Here is a 16,124-nt window from a genome sequence, read left to right as displayed (position 1 = left end):
TTTATTTTTTCTGATTATAAAAGTCTACAATAATATTTAATTTTTAATTATTTCATGACTGTTTGTAGTAAGATGTATCTCAGTGTAACTTCTCTCTTTTATTTCTCTATCCATGCTTTTATTACAGTACTGGATTTTCTTTTGTCGTTTTGGACTGGAACCAAATCAGATCTTTATATAGGTTTATATACACATATACATATACATATATACATATATATATATATATCCCCAAAATTTCGGATCATTCAAATTAATCGCCACGTGTACTCGTCCACAGTCTCTTCCCTCACCATTATAAAAAAAAAACCGCTCATTTGTCTCTGCGTCCAATACAAAAAACGGTAATCAACCGTTTAACTCTCTCTCTCTCACTAACATTCTCTTCCCGGCGATTTTCTCAAAGCACGGTTCGATCAGACTCGTTCTTCTTCTTCGTCGTCGTAATTGTGGTTGTCGTCGCCATTTCCGATCATTGATAGCTTCAAATCTACTCTGAGAACGGATCTCGGGAACATGTTCGTCAAAAAGCTCGTCGAAAAGGCCTCTTTGAAGAAGGTAAGTAACTGATCCCTCTCTCGATCTCTTTTGCTTTGATTCAATCTCTGATTTATCAAATCTTCGGATGGATTGATTCGAAAAGTTGAAAATTTTGAGTTGTTTAGAAGATTAGAGTACAAATTGGTGAAAAGCAGTTATATATATATACACACACACACACACTCTGTTTCTTATATAATCATTATTTTTTATTTTAGTCATTGTGTAACTATGTTTAGTGGTTTGTGTCAATTCATAGATTACTGAATTCGTGATATTTTCTAGGAGTTGAAAGTTAGCATTGAATTATATTTCATTATACTACTGATTCAATATTTTATACATTTAAACTGAATAATATTGATCTTGATTCCTGATTCCTGATTAGTTCGAATATGATTCTCTTTAATGCAATTGCAAAAAAAAAAAAAAAAAAAAAAAAAAAAAAAATTATTCTTTTTTTTTGTTGTGGAATTAATTTCACTTGGAACTAAACATTTTCGTAAGTAAAAATGTCAGCTTTATTCAGTTTTTTGTTTTTGGCTTCGGATCAGTTTCTTGAAAGATATCTCCTCATATACTAAGTAATAAGTATGGTGATGGTTATTGTTATAATATTATATGAGTTGCTTAGCTTAATTAGGCACTGTTTGGCTACGAAGATACCGAAATTGCACAAATGGATGATAATTAGGTAGGAGTTGAAATCATTCTTTTGAGTGGAGTCAGTGGACAATGGACACATATGATTCTAATGTCCTCTGTTTGGCTTAAAAAAAAACTTCTTCTTCTTCTTTTTTTTTTTTTTTTTTTTTTTTTTACGTTAAGAAGTAGAATATGTGTTTCTTAATTACATTATTGAGTTTTGTGTGTGTTTGGGTGTTATGTAGTAGGTTTTAGGTATCCTGTGGTATTGTCTCATCTAAAGTTTAGTGTATTAGGTAAAAATTGCCTATTAAAAGTTGGTGAGATGGACGTGGAAAATAATTTGTACAGAATTGCATGACGATATGATTTTAACTTAATTTGGTACTTAAATGGGAATATGTTTAAGTGATTAACCATATTTAAATGTGTTTGGTAAACCAATGTAAATAAAATAGAGTAAAATTATAATTGATATAGAAACATTTACAATTCAGACAACAAAATTAATTTATAATTAACACTAATACTTGATTGTTAGCAAAATTAGACATGAGAAGATTTTGGTAATTAGGATTATTGGAAGGGTAGATTTAAATTTTGCCGCTTTTAGATTTATATGTGACAACGCTATTTTTTATTATTATTATTATTTTTTTTTATATGTGACATTTGGAAAGAAAAAAATAATAATTAGTCATTGTCAATACATAGTATGTGCTTTACTTGTCTCTTTTGACTCCTTTAAGAGATTTCTTACCTACCTAAAGATTTGATACACATCATTATCCCTTTCTTTATCATCTTAATCCTTTATTAAGGGTTCTAACATCAGCTTGTCAATCTAATTAGCATCCAAAGGGCTATAAAAAGTAACAGTTTCGTGATTTCATCTCATTTTTAAAAAAATTCATCTCATTACTCATGTTTTTATTCCACATAAATGAGATTAGTAACATAAATTATCTTTTTTTCATTCCTTTATATTTTTTCTCTTAAATAATTTTTTTTTTTTTTTTTTGATAAAAATTAAAGCCACGTGGCTTCACAATTGGCAATTGAGGAAAAAGAAAATATTTTTCAACCTTAGTTTTATTATTATTTTTTATTGTTTTTCTTTTTTCGTGGATGATAAATCCTTGTGATGGACGGTGGCATTTATTATTTAATCCCAAATTCACACAGACACCACATGAAATTTTGTGCCAAGTCAATGCCCCCTGTCAGTTACATAAGACTATAACGGGCCCACTAGTGGATATGGTCGGCTTTCAGTTACCATTCTGATCTGTTTTTTTTTTTGGACAACTTTTTGCTACTTTATTCCGCATTGAAAAAAGCAGATAAAGACTAATCAAAGTTAATTTGTCTTCTGTATTACATTTGTAAAGTTGATCTGTATGTCTATCCAATGGTTGGTCTCAATAGGGTTTTAACTGTTCTCATTTTTAAGAGATCTATGATAAATTCTCAGTAATTACTTGTGGGTTGTGGCCTGCGTTCGAAGTGGATTAGTCTCACTCATAAAAAGTGTGGGATACCTCCTTTTGAAGGAAAAAATACATATAAATAAAAAAAAAATAGTTTAGTTTCGGGCTAGATTAGTGCACAAAGCTCCACTATGACGGGTTTTGAATATCATTTGTATGGTACATGAATTACACATAAAGGACTCCAAAGCTTAAATGTACTGATTTTTTTTTTTCCAGTCAGCAACAAGGGGCTCAAAATTGGACCATTCACGAAGATATAAAGAACAGGACTTTCATGTGCCTTCTAAATCAAAGGATATAAATTTCAAAAGACATTGGGGCTTTGAAATTGAAATTGTAGAAATCTAGTTCAAAGTTTCAACTAAATTTTTTCCAATTTTAATTTCGAAGTTTCAATTCGGTGTCCCAATCAAACATAGGATTAGCAACAAATAATCCATTCTTGTCATTCAATCTTGTTTTTCTTCACTCTTCTTCATTTTCTCTCTCTCTAGCTCATTATATTCACTAACTGTATATGTTCTTGGGGGTGGTTAGAGCTTTTGTATCCTTCAAGGTCCAGTCTTTGTAGCTCTGGCAATGTACTCTCATCACCTTAATACCCATTCCTGGAAAAATTATATATGATTGATTACAATGATATCTATCCAGCAAAGAATTGTCAATAGGTGATAATGTATTAGTGTTTTTTTTTTTATAATAAAAAAAAAAATTCCAGCTAGAATATACTATCTTGACTTTGTTTTGACTTTGTTCGGTGCTTTTGTTACAGCCAGGAGGGAATTCAAATGGTTTGAAATCTGATGATGTAAATCCATGTCTAGTTTTCCATTATGGCATACCATCAGGATCTATCTTGTTGGCTTATGACTCGATTCAAAAGATTCTTGCAATTTCCACCAAGTAAGTTTCTGTTTCCATTATAAGTCAAATAATAAGTACTTAAATTTTGCTTCTTCTATTTTTTAAGTCATGGATGTCTTTAAATTTTGCTGTGTAATATTGTAGTAAAATGTCGGTACTCTTTTCTAAGTGAAATAACATTTCATTCGCCGTGATATTTTGTTAATTAAATTTTTTATTAATACAATATAATGTGTCTGTACTTTAGTGTTCTCTTCCGATTTGAACATTTTCATTAATGGTTTTTACATGTGGGTGGTTCTAACAATCGTTAGTTTCAGTTGAGCCGGTGCCTTTGACTTCGCCTAATAAGTTGGCTACAGTGTTGCATTACTCAAGTCTTTATTAGACAAAATGTTAATTTTCTACTTTTCTTTAATCTGGCAGTTGTTTGTCAAATTATATATGTTCTGAGAAAATGGATGGTAGCTGATTCTGATACATATTTATATTCTCAGAGATGGTCGGATCAAATTATGTGGAAAAGATAACACTCAAGCTCTACTGGAATCTACTGAGACAGTACCAAGCAAGTTTATGCAGGTAAGGGTTGCCCGAGCTCCCCTTCCTTCCACTGTAGAGACATCTAATGGTACCTGATATGATATAAGAATGATTTCATCAGCATCCGTATTGAACCTTTTTTCATGTTCGGAATTGTATCATTATTGACAAACTGATACAATTTTCAATTTTTTTTTTTTGGGTCTTACAGTTTATTGAGAACCAAGGCTTCCTTCTAAATGTAAATGCTAACAATCACATTGAGGCAAGTTATTCCAGAGACTCGCAACTGAAGTTCAAGCTTTTGACATTCACTTTGTTTATTCCTAAGTTTGATGTTGATGTGCTACACTCATTAAATTTGTACATTAGAATATAATTGTGATATATGTTTTTTTTTTTTTCCTCCATTATTCTGGAATAATTTGCTAAAGGTAATTGTAATGTAGGTTTGGGCTATAGAGAGGAAGTTGTTGTCTCATGTGCATGTATTTAAAGAAGAAATAACCTGTTTTACAGTCTTTCAACATAGTGTCTTCATGTAAGCGTTTCTTAACTTAAAATGTGTGTGTATAAATTATATGAATCCTGTGCATTTAGTAAGGGTTGTCATACTTCCGTGGCAGGTATGTTGGCGATGCTGTTGGTAATGTTTCAGTTCTGAAGCTTGATCAAGATACATGCAATATTGTAGAAATGAAATACAATATACCTCTTGCAGCGTCTCATGGTGAGAAATATTCATCTCATAATTCTTTCACACGTGTTTATCATTGTTTATCTTGGAACATCAAATGCTTTTGATGATGAAACTGAATTGAGTTCTGCTTATGCCTTATTATTCAGAAGAAACCTTCAATACCTACTTGATAAAATATAATTTGACAAGGCGTTATACCTAATATTTACGTGGGCTGCACAAAAAATTTTCTATTGTTGCTTTATTTCTTGAACACTATTTATACATTTTTAAATGGCAGCACTCGCTAGTCAATAAGTTGAACTCTAAAGAGCAATAGTGCGGAAAATTTAGAAAATTGACCTCTAGTTTGCTTTCCAAAACAAAAGTTGGTTGACTTAAATGAATGTGCTTAATTTGGTTTTCAGAGAATTCATGTATTTTTCAGTCCTTATCATCTTCCTAAGCATCTTCTCTAATTGAATTATAGTTTTTTCACATGTTCATGTCTGACTTGTCGGCATCCTCACTTAGGCAATACAGCTGAAGTTGCTGGTGAGACTGCTGTTATGTGTATACTACCTCAACCAACAGCTGAAAGTGATAGGTAGTCTATCTCAATATTGATTTGTTCTCGACTTTTTTGGTTTTAATGTTTTAAACCTAATGGAAAAAGAAAAAGCAAAAAACAGTATCAATTATAGCCATACACTACTAGAAGCTTTTAATAAGTGTTGTTTTATGAAATTGATGCTAAAAGCCTTGGGGCTGTGCTGAAGTGCCACACACATACTCAACATATTTTGATTCGGTGTCCTATTGTTCTACAAGATGTTTTATGGTTTCTTAACTAAAAGCCCCAATTATCAGAAGTTACTCGGCATAACAATATTTTATGACCAGAGGCTTGGATGGGAAATGGTGGTATGTGGAGTGGTTCTTCTGAACCATTCTTTTGCTGCCCTTGTTATTCTCACTTGCCAAACAACTCTCTTGGGTTGTGAAATAACATTTCTTGTTATATTACAACCTATGAATTCTTACATTTCTCTTGATTTTTGTTTTGATGCAGACTTCTTATAATTTATAGAGACGGTTTTATTACATTATGGGCAATTCAGGAAAGTAAAGCCAGTTTCACAACTGGCGGAACTATGATGCAATCAGTTTGTCATGAAACAAAGAAAGTAACAGCTGCATGTTGGGCTTGCCCTTTTGGAAGTAAAGTAGTTGTTGGATATAGCAACGGAGAGATTTTCATCTGGAGCATTCCTTCTACCTTAGATTCAAAGACTGAAGTAGCTTCCAATAAAGAGTGGTGCACCACTCAAAGTGTTCCTATTTTTAAACTGAATCTTGGATATAAATTGGACAAAACCCCTATAGCATCATTAAGGTGGGTTTATGGTGATGGAAAAACAAGTCGATTATATATAAGGGGCGTCTCTGACCGTGTATCTACAAACTTGTTGCAGGTATTTGAAGTTCTTGCTATATATCTGTTCCTTTGTGATATACATTGCAGTTTTCGATTTACGAGTTCTTATTTCTACATATGATTTTGCATAATAAACTTCAATTCTTCACAACTGGCTGCTTGAGATTAACATGCTTTCTGTTCTAAATTGTCACCTAATTGCTTTCTCTTTTATAGTTATGTTTAACCAATCAGGGGGATTATATTAAAACCAACTTTGTCAACTCTAAATACAACCTTTCAAGAAATTTATTTTCAATATGCATGTTGCTTTTAATTACATTCTGCACAAAAAATTGTCTATCATTTATAACATGGTGTGGCAGGTAATTATAATGAATGAGCATACTGAATCTCGCACAATTAAGTTGGGGCTTCATCCACCTGAGCCTTGTGTTGACATGGAGATCATTTCGAGTTTCAATGAACAAAGCAAGCATAAACAAGATTATTTCCTTCTGCTTGGGAGATCAGGTCATGTTTATGCCTATGATGATTGTTCAATTGAAAAATATTTATTACAGTCCCAATCTAGATCCCCACCATCACTTCCAAAAGATGTCATGGTAAAGCTGCCATTTGCTGATTCAAGTATCACAATAGCGAAACTCGTAGCAGACAATCCATTTTTTTCATGCTCTGCCGATGAGGTAAACAAAGTCTTATTACTAAATGCATTTTTATCTTCTAATTAATATATGTTCATTATTAATTGTTCTAGAGATTTACAGTTTTTCTGGTTACGCAGGACTGCACTACGATGGCTAAAAGTAGTCCTTCGCTTTTTCCATTTGAGTCAAGGCAAAAAGATGGAAATCAATGGAATTCAGGACACTTCAGTGGTTTTTCGAAAATTAGGAACCTGTACATAACTGGACACAGTAATGGAGCCATAAACTTTTGGGATGTATCATCCCCATTTTTGCTTCCAGTTGCATCATTAATTCAGCAGGTAATTTCTCATAATTGCACTACCTAATTTCGGTTACAAGTGGGATTGTATTTCAACAAAATGAAAGAACTGTCACTTCTTAATGCCATCTTTACACTCTTATTGTCAACATTATTCCTCTTTAATATCCTTTGGCCAAGTAACCTCTACTTAAGCATGCCACTTGAGTTAGAATCAGATGCATACTTTTTCTTTTACTGCTAAACAAATGATTGTTTAGAGATCTTGAGAGCATAGAGCAGAAGAGGATCCTATAATAACTGAAAAATAGGAGTTTCCTATTAATACCAAAATCTTTTTGACTGACTGGGGCATGTCAAGAGGTTCATGCTTATGAAGAAGAACGTCAAGAGGTCTATTTATACTTCTTTTGAGGGAGGCCTTTTTTGGTCTCTTCTATAGGACCTTCTGTAATCTGTATTTCTTTTTTCAACTTATGCCACTGGAAACGTAATTCTCATTTCAAAAGATAATTAAATAGACAACAGGATTCATCTAAATGAAAAGTGGATATTAAAATATAAAGGACAAGCGAGATTCTAAGATGAGAAACACCTACCTTTATTTTTTTTTCTTTTTCTTTTTTGAGTTTATTTCAAATGCTTATTCTGTTTATTTTCTCATCATGCAGTCTGATGATGACTTTTCTTTAAGTGGTGTGCCGCTGACAGCATTATGTTTTGATTACAACTCAAAGCTCCTCATTTCTGGAGATCAAAGCGGAACGGTAAAGTGTATCTGCTGATGAATCTATGGAAATATATTGACTTGATTTTGTATTCTGGAAATGGTGCAGTGGTTTACTGACAAATTGTTAGCAGGTCCGGATTTTTAAATTTAAACCTGAGCCATTCACCACAGGGAGCAGTTTTATATCCCTACAAGGTATTAATCACATAATTTTATCATGTATTTCTCAATTAAATGTCTCCTTACAACATAAACTAGTTGTTGTTATTTTCTGTAACTAGTTCTTGGAGGGATCTGATGGGATATGATTGTACAATGCCTAATTCTTATTGTGATTATTATTGAGGCTTAGCTAAAGAATGGTTTCTAACAGAAAGATTGGTAGCCATTGTTTCTTATCAGAAGTTTCAAGAATCTCAAATGTTCTGAAAAATTCTCTCTTTCTGTGTGTATATGTAAGAGAAAATGTTGTATACGCCCATAAACTAGTTGTAACGTGCTTGTATCAATTTTATAGTACATAATTGCGGGCTTCAACAAAATTAACAGCCTAATATGATTCAACATCCAAAAATATATTATTTTTTTTAATAAACTTATGAGATATTCCATTGTACTGGCTATTATTTTATAGTAATGAATCACAATTAGGGCTATGCGTATCCACGATATGGAAGTATATTTATAATTTTTTGTCTGAAATGTTCATTTATTCAAAAAAATTGTCTGTAATGTTTATTTATTCATTTTTTTAGTAGAATAATGGATTAAAATACTCCGAAAACAACCACATCTTGCAATTTCTTTGTGACAATGTACATTTTTATTGCCAGGAAGTTCAAAGAAAGGAAGCAGTCACTTCATCCATGGCGTTAAACTTGTGAAAATTAATGGAGCTGTACTTTCTGTAAACATAAACAGCAGTTCAACACATCTTGCTGTTGGGTGTGATCAAGGATATGTAAGATATTTTTTCTCTTTTCTGTTCTTCATGCCTTAAACTCTCTAATGTCATGTCCTCAACAAGTTGTGGTTGCTTTGACATTCAACTTTGGCAAACCTGGATATTTTGAAAGGTTGAAAGTATAAACTGATTTCGTAACCACTTAAAGATGGATGGCAATTCTTAAGCACATTTAGTCAATTGTTAATTAATCAAATATTGGAGGAATCTTGATATTTTTAAACTTAAATGATGATAAGTGGAACAAATAGTACCATTGGTGAAAATTGTGTAGAAATTTGGGTTTAAGTTTGAGCAACATAGCGGTTAGGTTCTGAATCATACATGTGAAGTTGATAAGAATCTTCTACTTAACACAATCAGCCCTATGCTTGAGAACAACAGCTACTTAACACAGTAAGAACTAACAACTATGAATTCGTTATCAGATACAAATGATAACGGTTTCTTTAATTCTACTGTCAAGAGAAACCAAGTGAATAATTCCTTTATAAACTTGCATAACCTCTTATCTTTTAGTTATTGTTTTTATTGTTTATATTTGGAGGTGTTGGGAGGGGGACAGTTGCAGTTAGTTAAAAGTTGCCAGCCTATCAGACTAAATTGATGTTTCTTAATTAGAAATTCATTCACTTAAATGTTACCATTGCTAATCAGGATTTGGGCATATGAAATCCTTACACATACCTCATATATGTCAACTCTTTTTGCTTGCAGGTTTCATTAATTGATGTGGAAGGGCCCTCTCTATTATATCAGAAACATATTGCAAGTGAACTGTGTACAGGTGTCATCTCTCTGAAGTTTGAAACCTGCAGTTTCCATGGTTTTGAGAAGAGTGTATTGGTGGTGGCAACAAAGGATTCATCAGTTTTGGCCCTTGAGATAGATACAGGAAACACTCTTAGCTCTAGCATGGTCCATCCAAAGAAACCTTCAAGAGCTTTATTCATGCAGATTTTGGGTAAGATGGTCATTTTTCAGCGTTTTGAATTGTCCCTTGCAAGACTAGGTATATCTGATGAAAAAGACCATGCACATGGATAACTTCCAATCATAATCTCTTGGGAATGATACTTAGGCCAACATCATTATCAAATGAGAAAACCATTTTTTAATGTTGTACAGATGGACAAGATGCATCAGGCAGAGGGTCTAATAAATTGGACGGCCTAGACTCGAGCAAGGGGAACTCATTGGATGAATGCAAGCAGTCATCAATATTGTTATGTTCCGAGAAAGCTGCTTACATCTATTCCTTAGTGCATGCAGTTGAGGTAATAATTCTATAGTTATGCAGGCACTTGTCGTACAAAGAACTGCTATAGCTGATACTTGCTATATTTTTTCCCCCTTTTTTTCCAGGGTGTTAAGAAGGTGCTGTACAAAAAGAAGTTCCATTCTTCTTGTTGCTGGGCATCAACATTTTATTCTCCTTCTGATATTGGCCTCATACTTTTCTTCTCTAGTGGAAAAATTCAAATTAGGTGACAACCCTTTTCTATGTATTTTCTGAATTTACTACTTTATGTTAATAACAGAGAATCTATATTATCCAGGAGTGAAGAGTCATCCAATTTTCTTATAACCTAGATACAAGCGTAAATCTTCATATTTCACATGAGAAGAAAATGATCACCAGGTTACGGTATTTGTCAGACAGTGCAATCTTCTCATGATCACTCATATCATACCCTGTTGCATTTTTTTTCCTTTTTTTTTCTCCAATGTATCAGAATACCATCATCTCCTTATAATGCATCGGTGCAGCATAAAATGATGCAACATTTTCATTTCATGGTGAACCACCAAATATGTCAACATATACTCCAAAATAATTTCATGAGCTAGACTTAAAGGGATTTAAAGTGGATAGTGAGACCTTAACTTTCTAAATTTCTGTTTTGTTGGTAGTGTATCACAGAAGTGTTTAAATGCATATACACCTGACACTACTTTTTGCAATTTTAGGTCCCTACCAGAATTGTCTCTTTTGAAGGAAATTGCAATTGGAGGTCTCACATTTTCAACTCCAAAACCGAATTCAATTTCTGAAATTTCAGTGTGCTCTTCAAGGGATGGAGAACTTATTATGGTATTACAGCATAGCTATGTAATAAAAGTATATTTCTTCTTTAGACACAGTATTTGGAATTTTACATCAACTGCTGTTCCCTCCCAATACAGGTAAATGGTGATCAGGAGATCTTTATGGTATCAGTTTTGCTTGAAAAGCAAATATTTAGGTATGCACATGTGGCCGGAACTGTTTCCTTTTTATTTTTATTTTTATTTTTTCGTTCCTTGTAATCAATTTCCAATCAATACCTTTGTGATCCATTTTGGGGTTGGGGAGGAGGGGGGCTATTCACCATCTTCTATAATCTCACAGCTTATTTATGAATAACCTTCTTAACAATGATTTCCAAATTCAATGGATTCTATTGATAACCAGCATTCAGAACTCATCCAAATAACAGCACCCCCTAAAATCCTAAACACACATATATATGGGGATAAGAAATTTTTTAACCATAGGAATTTTGTCCCGACCTAAGATCAAGTATACAAGGAGTAAACAATGATCATTTGTTATTAGTTGTCTAGGTAGCCGATCTTAACTTAGAGAAGTCCAATCTGAGCTTCATGATCATTCTCACTGTTATGGGGACACGGCCTCGTGTTCTATGTGGTGCAGCATTTTGGAAGTGCTATCTCTTATTCTCTATATTGATTGTGTGTTTTCTTGGTGCTTGTCATTTTATGCACGAAAAAATTTCAGCTTGTTGGTGGATCTATACTTTTTTGAAACTGAGGGACAAAAAATTGATGAAGTCTATAACCACCACCAGCATGGTGATTCATGATGTGCACTATTAATTTATTTTCCATTCTAGGCGTATGGATTCTTTCTGTCAAGTTTACAAGGAAAATCTGATGGTCACACAGCAAGGGCTTGTTTCTGCACCCGTCATCAATAAAGAAAAGAAAAAGGTAGAGCATGTGCTGAAAAATGTCTGAACTTTATCCCGGAATTGGTACATGTGGTACTAAACAATTTTAATGACATTTGGGGCTATAGGGTATATTTAGTTCTATCATCAAGGATATGAAGGGAAGCAATGTAAACCTTGCACCTAACGTAGAAGCTGAAGTTACAAGACCAAGCAATGAAGAATTGTCAACGATCTTTTCAGTTGCTAATTTTCACTCAAATGCTGAAGACAGAGAAAAGGTTGCCACGGATGAAGATGACATTGAATTGGATATAGGTATCTTCTTTCTACACTTGATACATTCTATTATAATAATAATAATAATAATAAAATAACAAAATACAATAAAATAAAACTTAAAAGAGTTTAAGATGATGCAGGGTCAGACATGGGAAGCTTGGGCTCATTTCCTCGGCAATGATGTTTCCTACTTTTTATAAATACCTTTTTTCCATTTTAGCTCAAAAGAAAGTTGTTCTTTTTGTTTCAAATGAAGGACCCGGTGATCCAAGAGTAAATTCTGCAAAGAAAATATTTGTGTTTTTATGTTTTTACCTTATTATTTGAGTCTTTTGTGTAGCAGACAAACTCTTGGATGGTTAAGAATCCTAATTCATGAATATTTGTTAGATTTCCCACCTCATTTTTCATTTTCATCTCACGAAGCCACTCTTTCTTCCTCCTCTAAAAGCTTATGTTGGCTGAATTGCTTAGAGAGCCAACCACATTAACTTTTTTCATTTTTATTTGCGAAGATGATATTGACCTTGAAGATCCAGGAGAAAAACCGAAAGGACATCCCATGATGGCAGCACTAAACAAACAGAAATTGACTAGCAAATTCCAGTCATTAAAAGGTCAGTACAAGCTGATAGATACCTTTATCGGCATCTGTGGAACTTTATTTATTAACTTCCAAATTCACTGCGACTTTTTTTTGTGACTCCTGTTTTGCTCATTCTAATTTAAATATGTTACTGCTGTAGATAGAACTTTTCATTCTTGAAACTGTTATTGATTAAATTCCTTTCTATAGATTTGTTTAGCAGTTTCCTTTCTTTCCCAGTTTTTCCAAGCTATATTTGTTTTCCTATTTCACCATGTTCATCTCCTTCTCAAAACATGAATTCTCTCTTGTAGACTAAAAATTTGCACGTTACTGATTTTTTCTGTATGGACTTTAAAAACTATATGCATAGATGTTTTTAATAGGCACTAATTATCAGCTACATTCAGTAAAGATGTCTCTGATCAATTGATAAGCAGACATTGCATGCACAGACCTATTTGCTGTCTTGATATTTTACCAGATACTTTCCAAATTTGTTTACAATGTATATGGGGTATTGGGGACTCTGCAGTTGGATCCTATCTTCTACATATTTGTGTTCATGCTTGCGTATATATAACTAAGGTCAAGGTTTCCTTTGAGAAACTAATTGGAGAACATGAATATTTCAATTGTTACTTTGAAGAATGAATAGTTGTCTTTACCCTGAGGGTGTGTTCGGTTGCATGGAATCGGAGCTTTGGAATTGGAATTGGAGAAAAACAACTAAGAAAATTGAACCAAAATTTTCTCCAATTCCAAGGCTCCAACTAATTCAATGCAGCCGGACATAACCTGATGTTAAAAGCAATTCCGTATAAGCGTCACTCTGCTTTGCTGGACCAAGGTCCAAGGAGATACATGGGAAATGTCAAAATCATATGGCATGACCGAGATGGTCATCAAACTTGTGTGTCAACATTATGTCTCATATGGTTCGACCGTAACTATATTGTCCTTATGCAGAAGGTAGTGCAGGAAAGTGTTTCAAAACCAATGTCACGACCTATTTTTTGGCAAGCACAAAGTGTTCATAGTCATTCTAGGTACCAATGATGATTTGTATAGCATGGTCGTTCTTGGCCAGAATAAGAGATACATGTTTTCACCACTGCCCAATTGCCTCGAGAATAAAAAGCACAAGCTAACTGCAGTTGGCTTTTTCAACATTCCAAATTTGATAAACTAGTTTAGTGAAACATTTGTCTGGTGCTAAGTCTTGAAAAGGTGAAAATTATGTTACCATGACCATCTACAGTAGATTTTGTGTTTCTATTTGTCCCTATTTTCCGACCAAGCATTTTTTGAAGTTCTGTTTGTTCAATAAATTTTTTAGTGTTATGTGTTGTCTAGATTGTATACTTTCCTATGTTTAGATGTATGAGCCTGATGAAATTATAATTTTACAGGTAAGTGGAAACAAGTTAAGGTCAAAAATGAGAAAGCTTCACCAAAGGAAGACTTACAAGATGAAAAGGCTGGTGCAGTTGATCAAATTAAGAAGAAATATGGATTTACTATGTCGGGGGTGAGTATGCTTCCACATAAATCATTTATACTGTAGTGTCATGTACTGTTCAGAAGATTATGATTTAACTCGACAAGAACTGCACCCATTAATCAACTTATTCTTGTTGAGTTGGTTGATTCTGGGACCGATCCATACATTTAAACCTGAATAAAGGCTATCTTGACATTTAGTCTCGGGCAACTTTTTCTGCTCATGCAACTTCAACATACTGATTAGGATAAGCACATTGTTTTTTGCCTACGGGGTTTGAGCCTTGAACCCTTGACCTTCTACTTTAGAAGACGAGGAAGTAGCACTAGGCTATTGCCTTTGGTAATTTGTCACTTCTGTTGAAAATTCAGCTATCATTTATTGTTGTAATGACTGTGGTCATGAATCATACTGCCTTTGCATTTTCGTAATATTGTTTTATAAGAAACACAAATTTGAACTATGATTCTGAGTCAATATTAGTTGTAGGAAAAATTATTTTGCTATAATAGTTAAATTTCTTATTTTATGCATATACATAATAATTTCCACATGTATCAATTTTACTAGGATTGCTAAATCAAATTGCTTGTGGATCTGTCGGTGCCAAAAGAAAGATTGGAATCTTTATAAGCTTTGCAGCATCTCGTGCCGTTTATATTAGTTTATAAGCTTTCCACGTTTATATTATTCTGCAAGATAGAGTGACCTTATAATTTATACATTTCCTTTGGGTGCAGGAATCAAGTGTTGCAAAAATGGCACAAAGCAAGCTGAATGAAAATTTGAAGAAGTTACAGGTATCCTAAAAAGTTATCATTTACAGACTCTCTGTGCAAATTATAATTATCCAAGAATGAAAAGTTCAATTTGTTCACATCATCCGACAAAATTTTCTTAAATTTTTTTTTTCCCCACCAACGGTAATCCCATGTGAAGAATACTCTTCTAGATGATTTTCGTATGTACCCATAAAAAATTGAATCCCCCTGATAACACCTTTAATAAAATCCCGGAATTTTACTAAACTGGCCAAATCCATAGAAGCTTCGTCTTACAAAGGATAAATTCCTAAGAAGGGTGAGGGATGCTTTATGGATAATTGTCTTCTCATCGCTGTTCTAGATGCCGGTCGCCATTGGGCAGCATATGATGTTGGGATGTGTCCACATGAGGAGGAATATGCCTTAGTAATATATGTATGATTGGAAATGATGTGCAATGCAAATTGACCTGTTGTTATACTTATATTCTTCTTGGTACCATTGTAATATATACCTGAGGCTTTGCTTGATTGGGTGTGGGCAGGGCATCAGTCTCAAAACTACGGAGATGCAGGACACAGCTCGGTCATTTTCTTCTATGGCTAAGGAGGTGCTGAGATCTGCCGAACATGATAATAGAAGAATGCCATGATCTCTACAGAATGCATGCATATAAATTTTCGAGATTTTGTGTATGTGTGTGTGTGTGTTTTTCTGTTAATTCTTTTGCATCATCATTCATTTTCTTGAAGATTGGGAAGCAAAGTGTATGTGCAGCCGTGTCTTTGCAGATTTGGTCTTTTCATAGATTTGTAAAGTATAATTATTTCTTTATTTTATTTTAATTTTATTTTATAACTGGTTGGTTTACGTTCATTTGGTTTTGTCAAAATTTGCTCCATGCCTCTGGTTCTGGTTGTGGTAGGGTTCTCAAATAAACATGATTTTCACCAAGTTAGTTGCTATTCAAGTTATAAAATTCGTTTGGTCATTTGAAACTACATATTAAAATTAAAAATTGATGGATCATGCTATCATATTTCACACATGAAGCAAATCTTGTACAAAAAAATATAAAAAAACATTTGTTTCGTTTTAAGGTTAACTACTTATATAACCACCTTAACATACTAAGAGACTTCTAAATCCACTCAACTCTTGGTTACTCGTACGGTTTAAATCAAAAC

General features: G+C 33.4%; 1 protein-coding gene across 1 annotated transcript; it reads left to right on the top strand.

Annotated features, from left to right (window-relative positions):
* Nucleotides 1-317: 317 nt before the first annotated feature.
* Nucleotides 318-15,811, top strand: LOC132266480 (uncharacterized). Its single transcript, XM_059767357.1, has 24 exons — nucleotides 318-558; nucleotides 3,451-3,581; nucleotides 4,040-4,124; nucleotides 4,297-4,350; nucleotides 4,535-4,626; nucleotides 4,712-4,815; nucleotides 5,299-5,371; nucleotides 5,837-6,239; nucleotides 6,568-6,891; nucleotides 6,990-7,193; nucleotides 7,825-7,920; nucleotides 8,015-8,078; nucleotides 8,717-8,844; nucleotides 9,565-9,811; nucleotides 9,976-10,124; nucleotides 10,213-10,334; nucleotides 10,819-10,942; nucleotides 11,035-11,093; nucleotides 11,745-11,841; nucleotides 11,930-12,119; nucleotides 12,599-12,700; nucleotides 14,082-14,200; nucleotides 14,914-14,973; nucleotides 15,482-15,811. The coding sequence occupies exons 1-24, from the start codon at nucleotides 517-519 to the stop codon at nucleotides 15,587-15,589; spliced, it is 3,177 nt and encodes a 1,058-aa protein (XP_059623340.1). The 5' UTR covers nucleotides 318-516; the 3' UTR covers nucleotides 15,590-15,811.
* The last annotated feature ends 313 nt before the right edge of the window (nucleotides 15,812-16,124 follow it).

Source organism: Cornus florida, unplaced genomic scaffold (assembly GCF_030987335.1).
Source record: "Cornus florida cultivar Cherokee Brave unplaced genomic scaffold, ASM3098733v1 CherokeeBrave_3.0.0_Hap2_Chr07, whole genome shotgun sequence".
NCBI classification, from domain to species: Eukaryota; Viridiplantae; Streptophyta; class Magnoliopsida; order Cornales; family Cornaceae; genus Cornus; species Cornus florida.
Note: the sequence above shows the minus strand (reverse complement) of the source record. Positions and strands in the feature narration are given on the sequence as shown.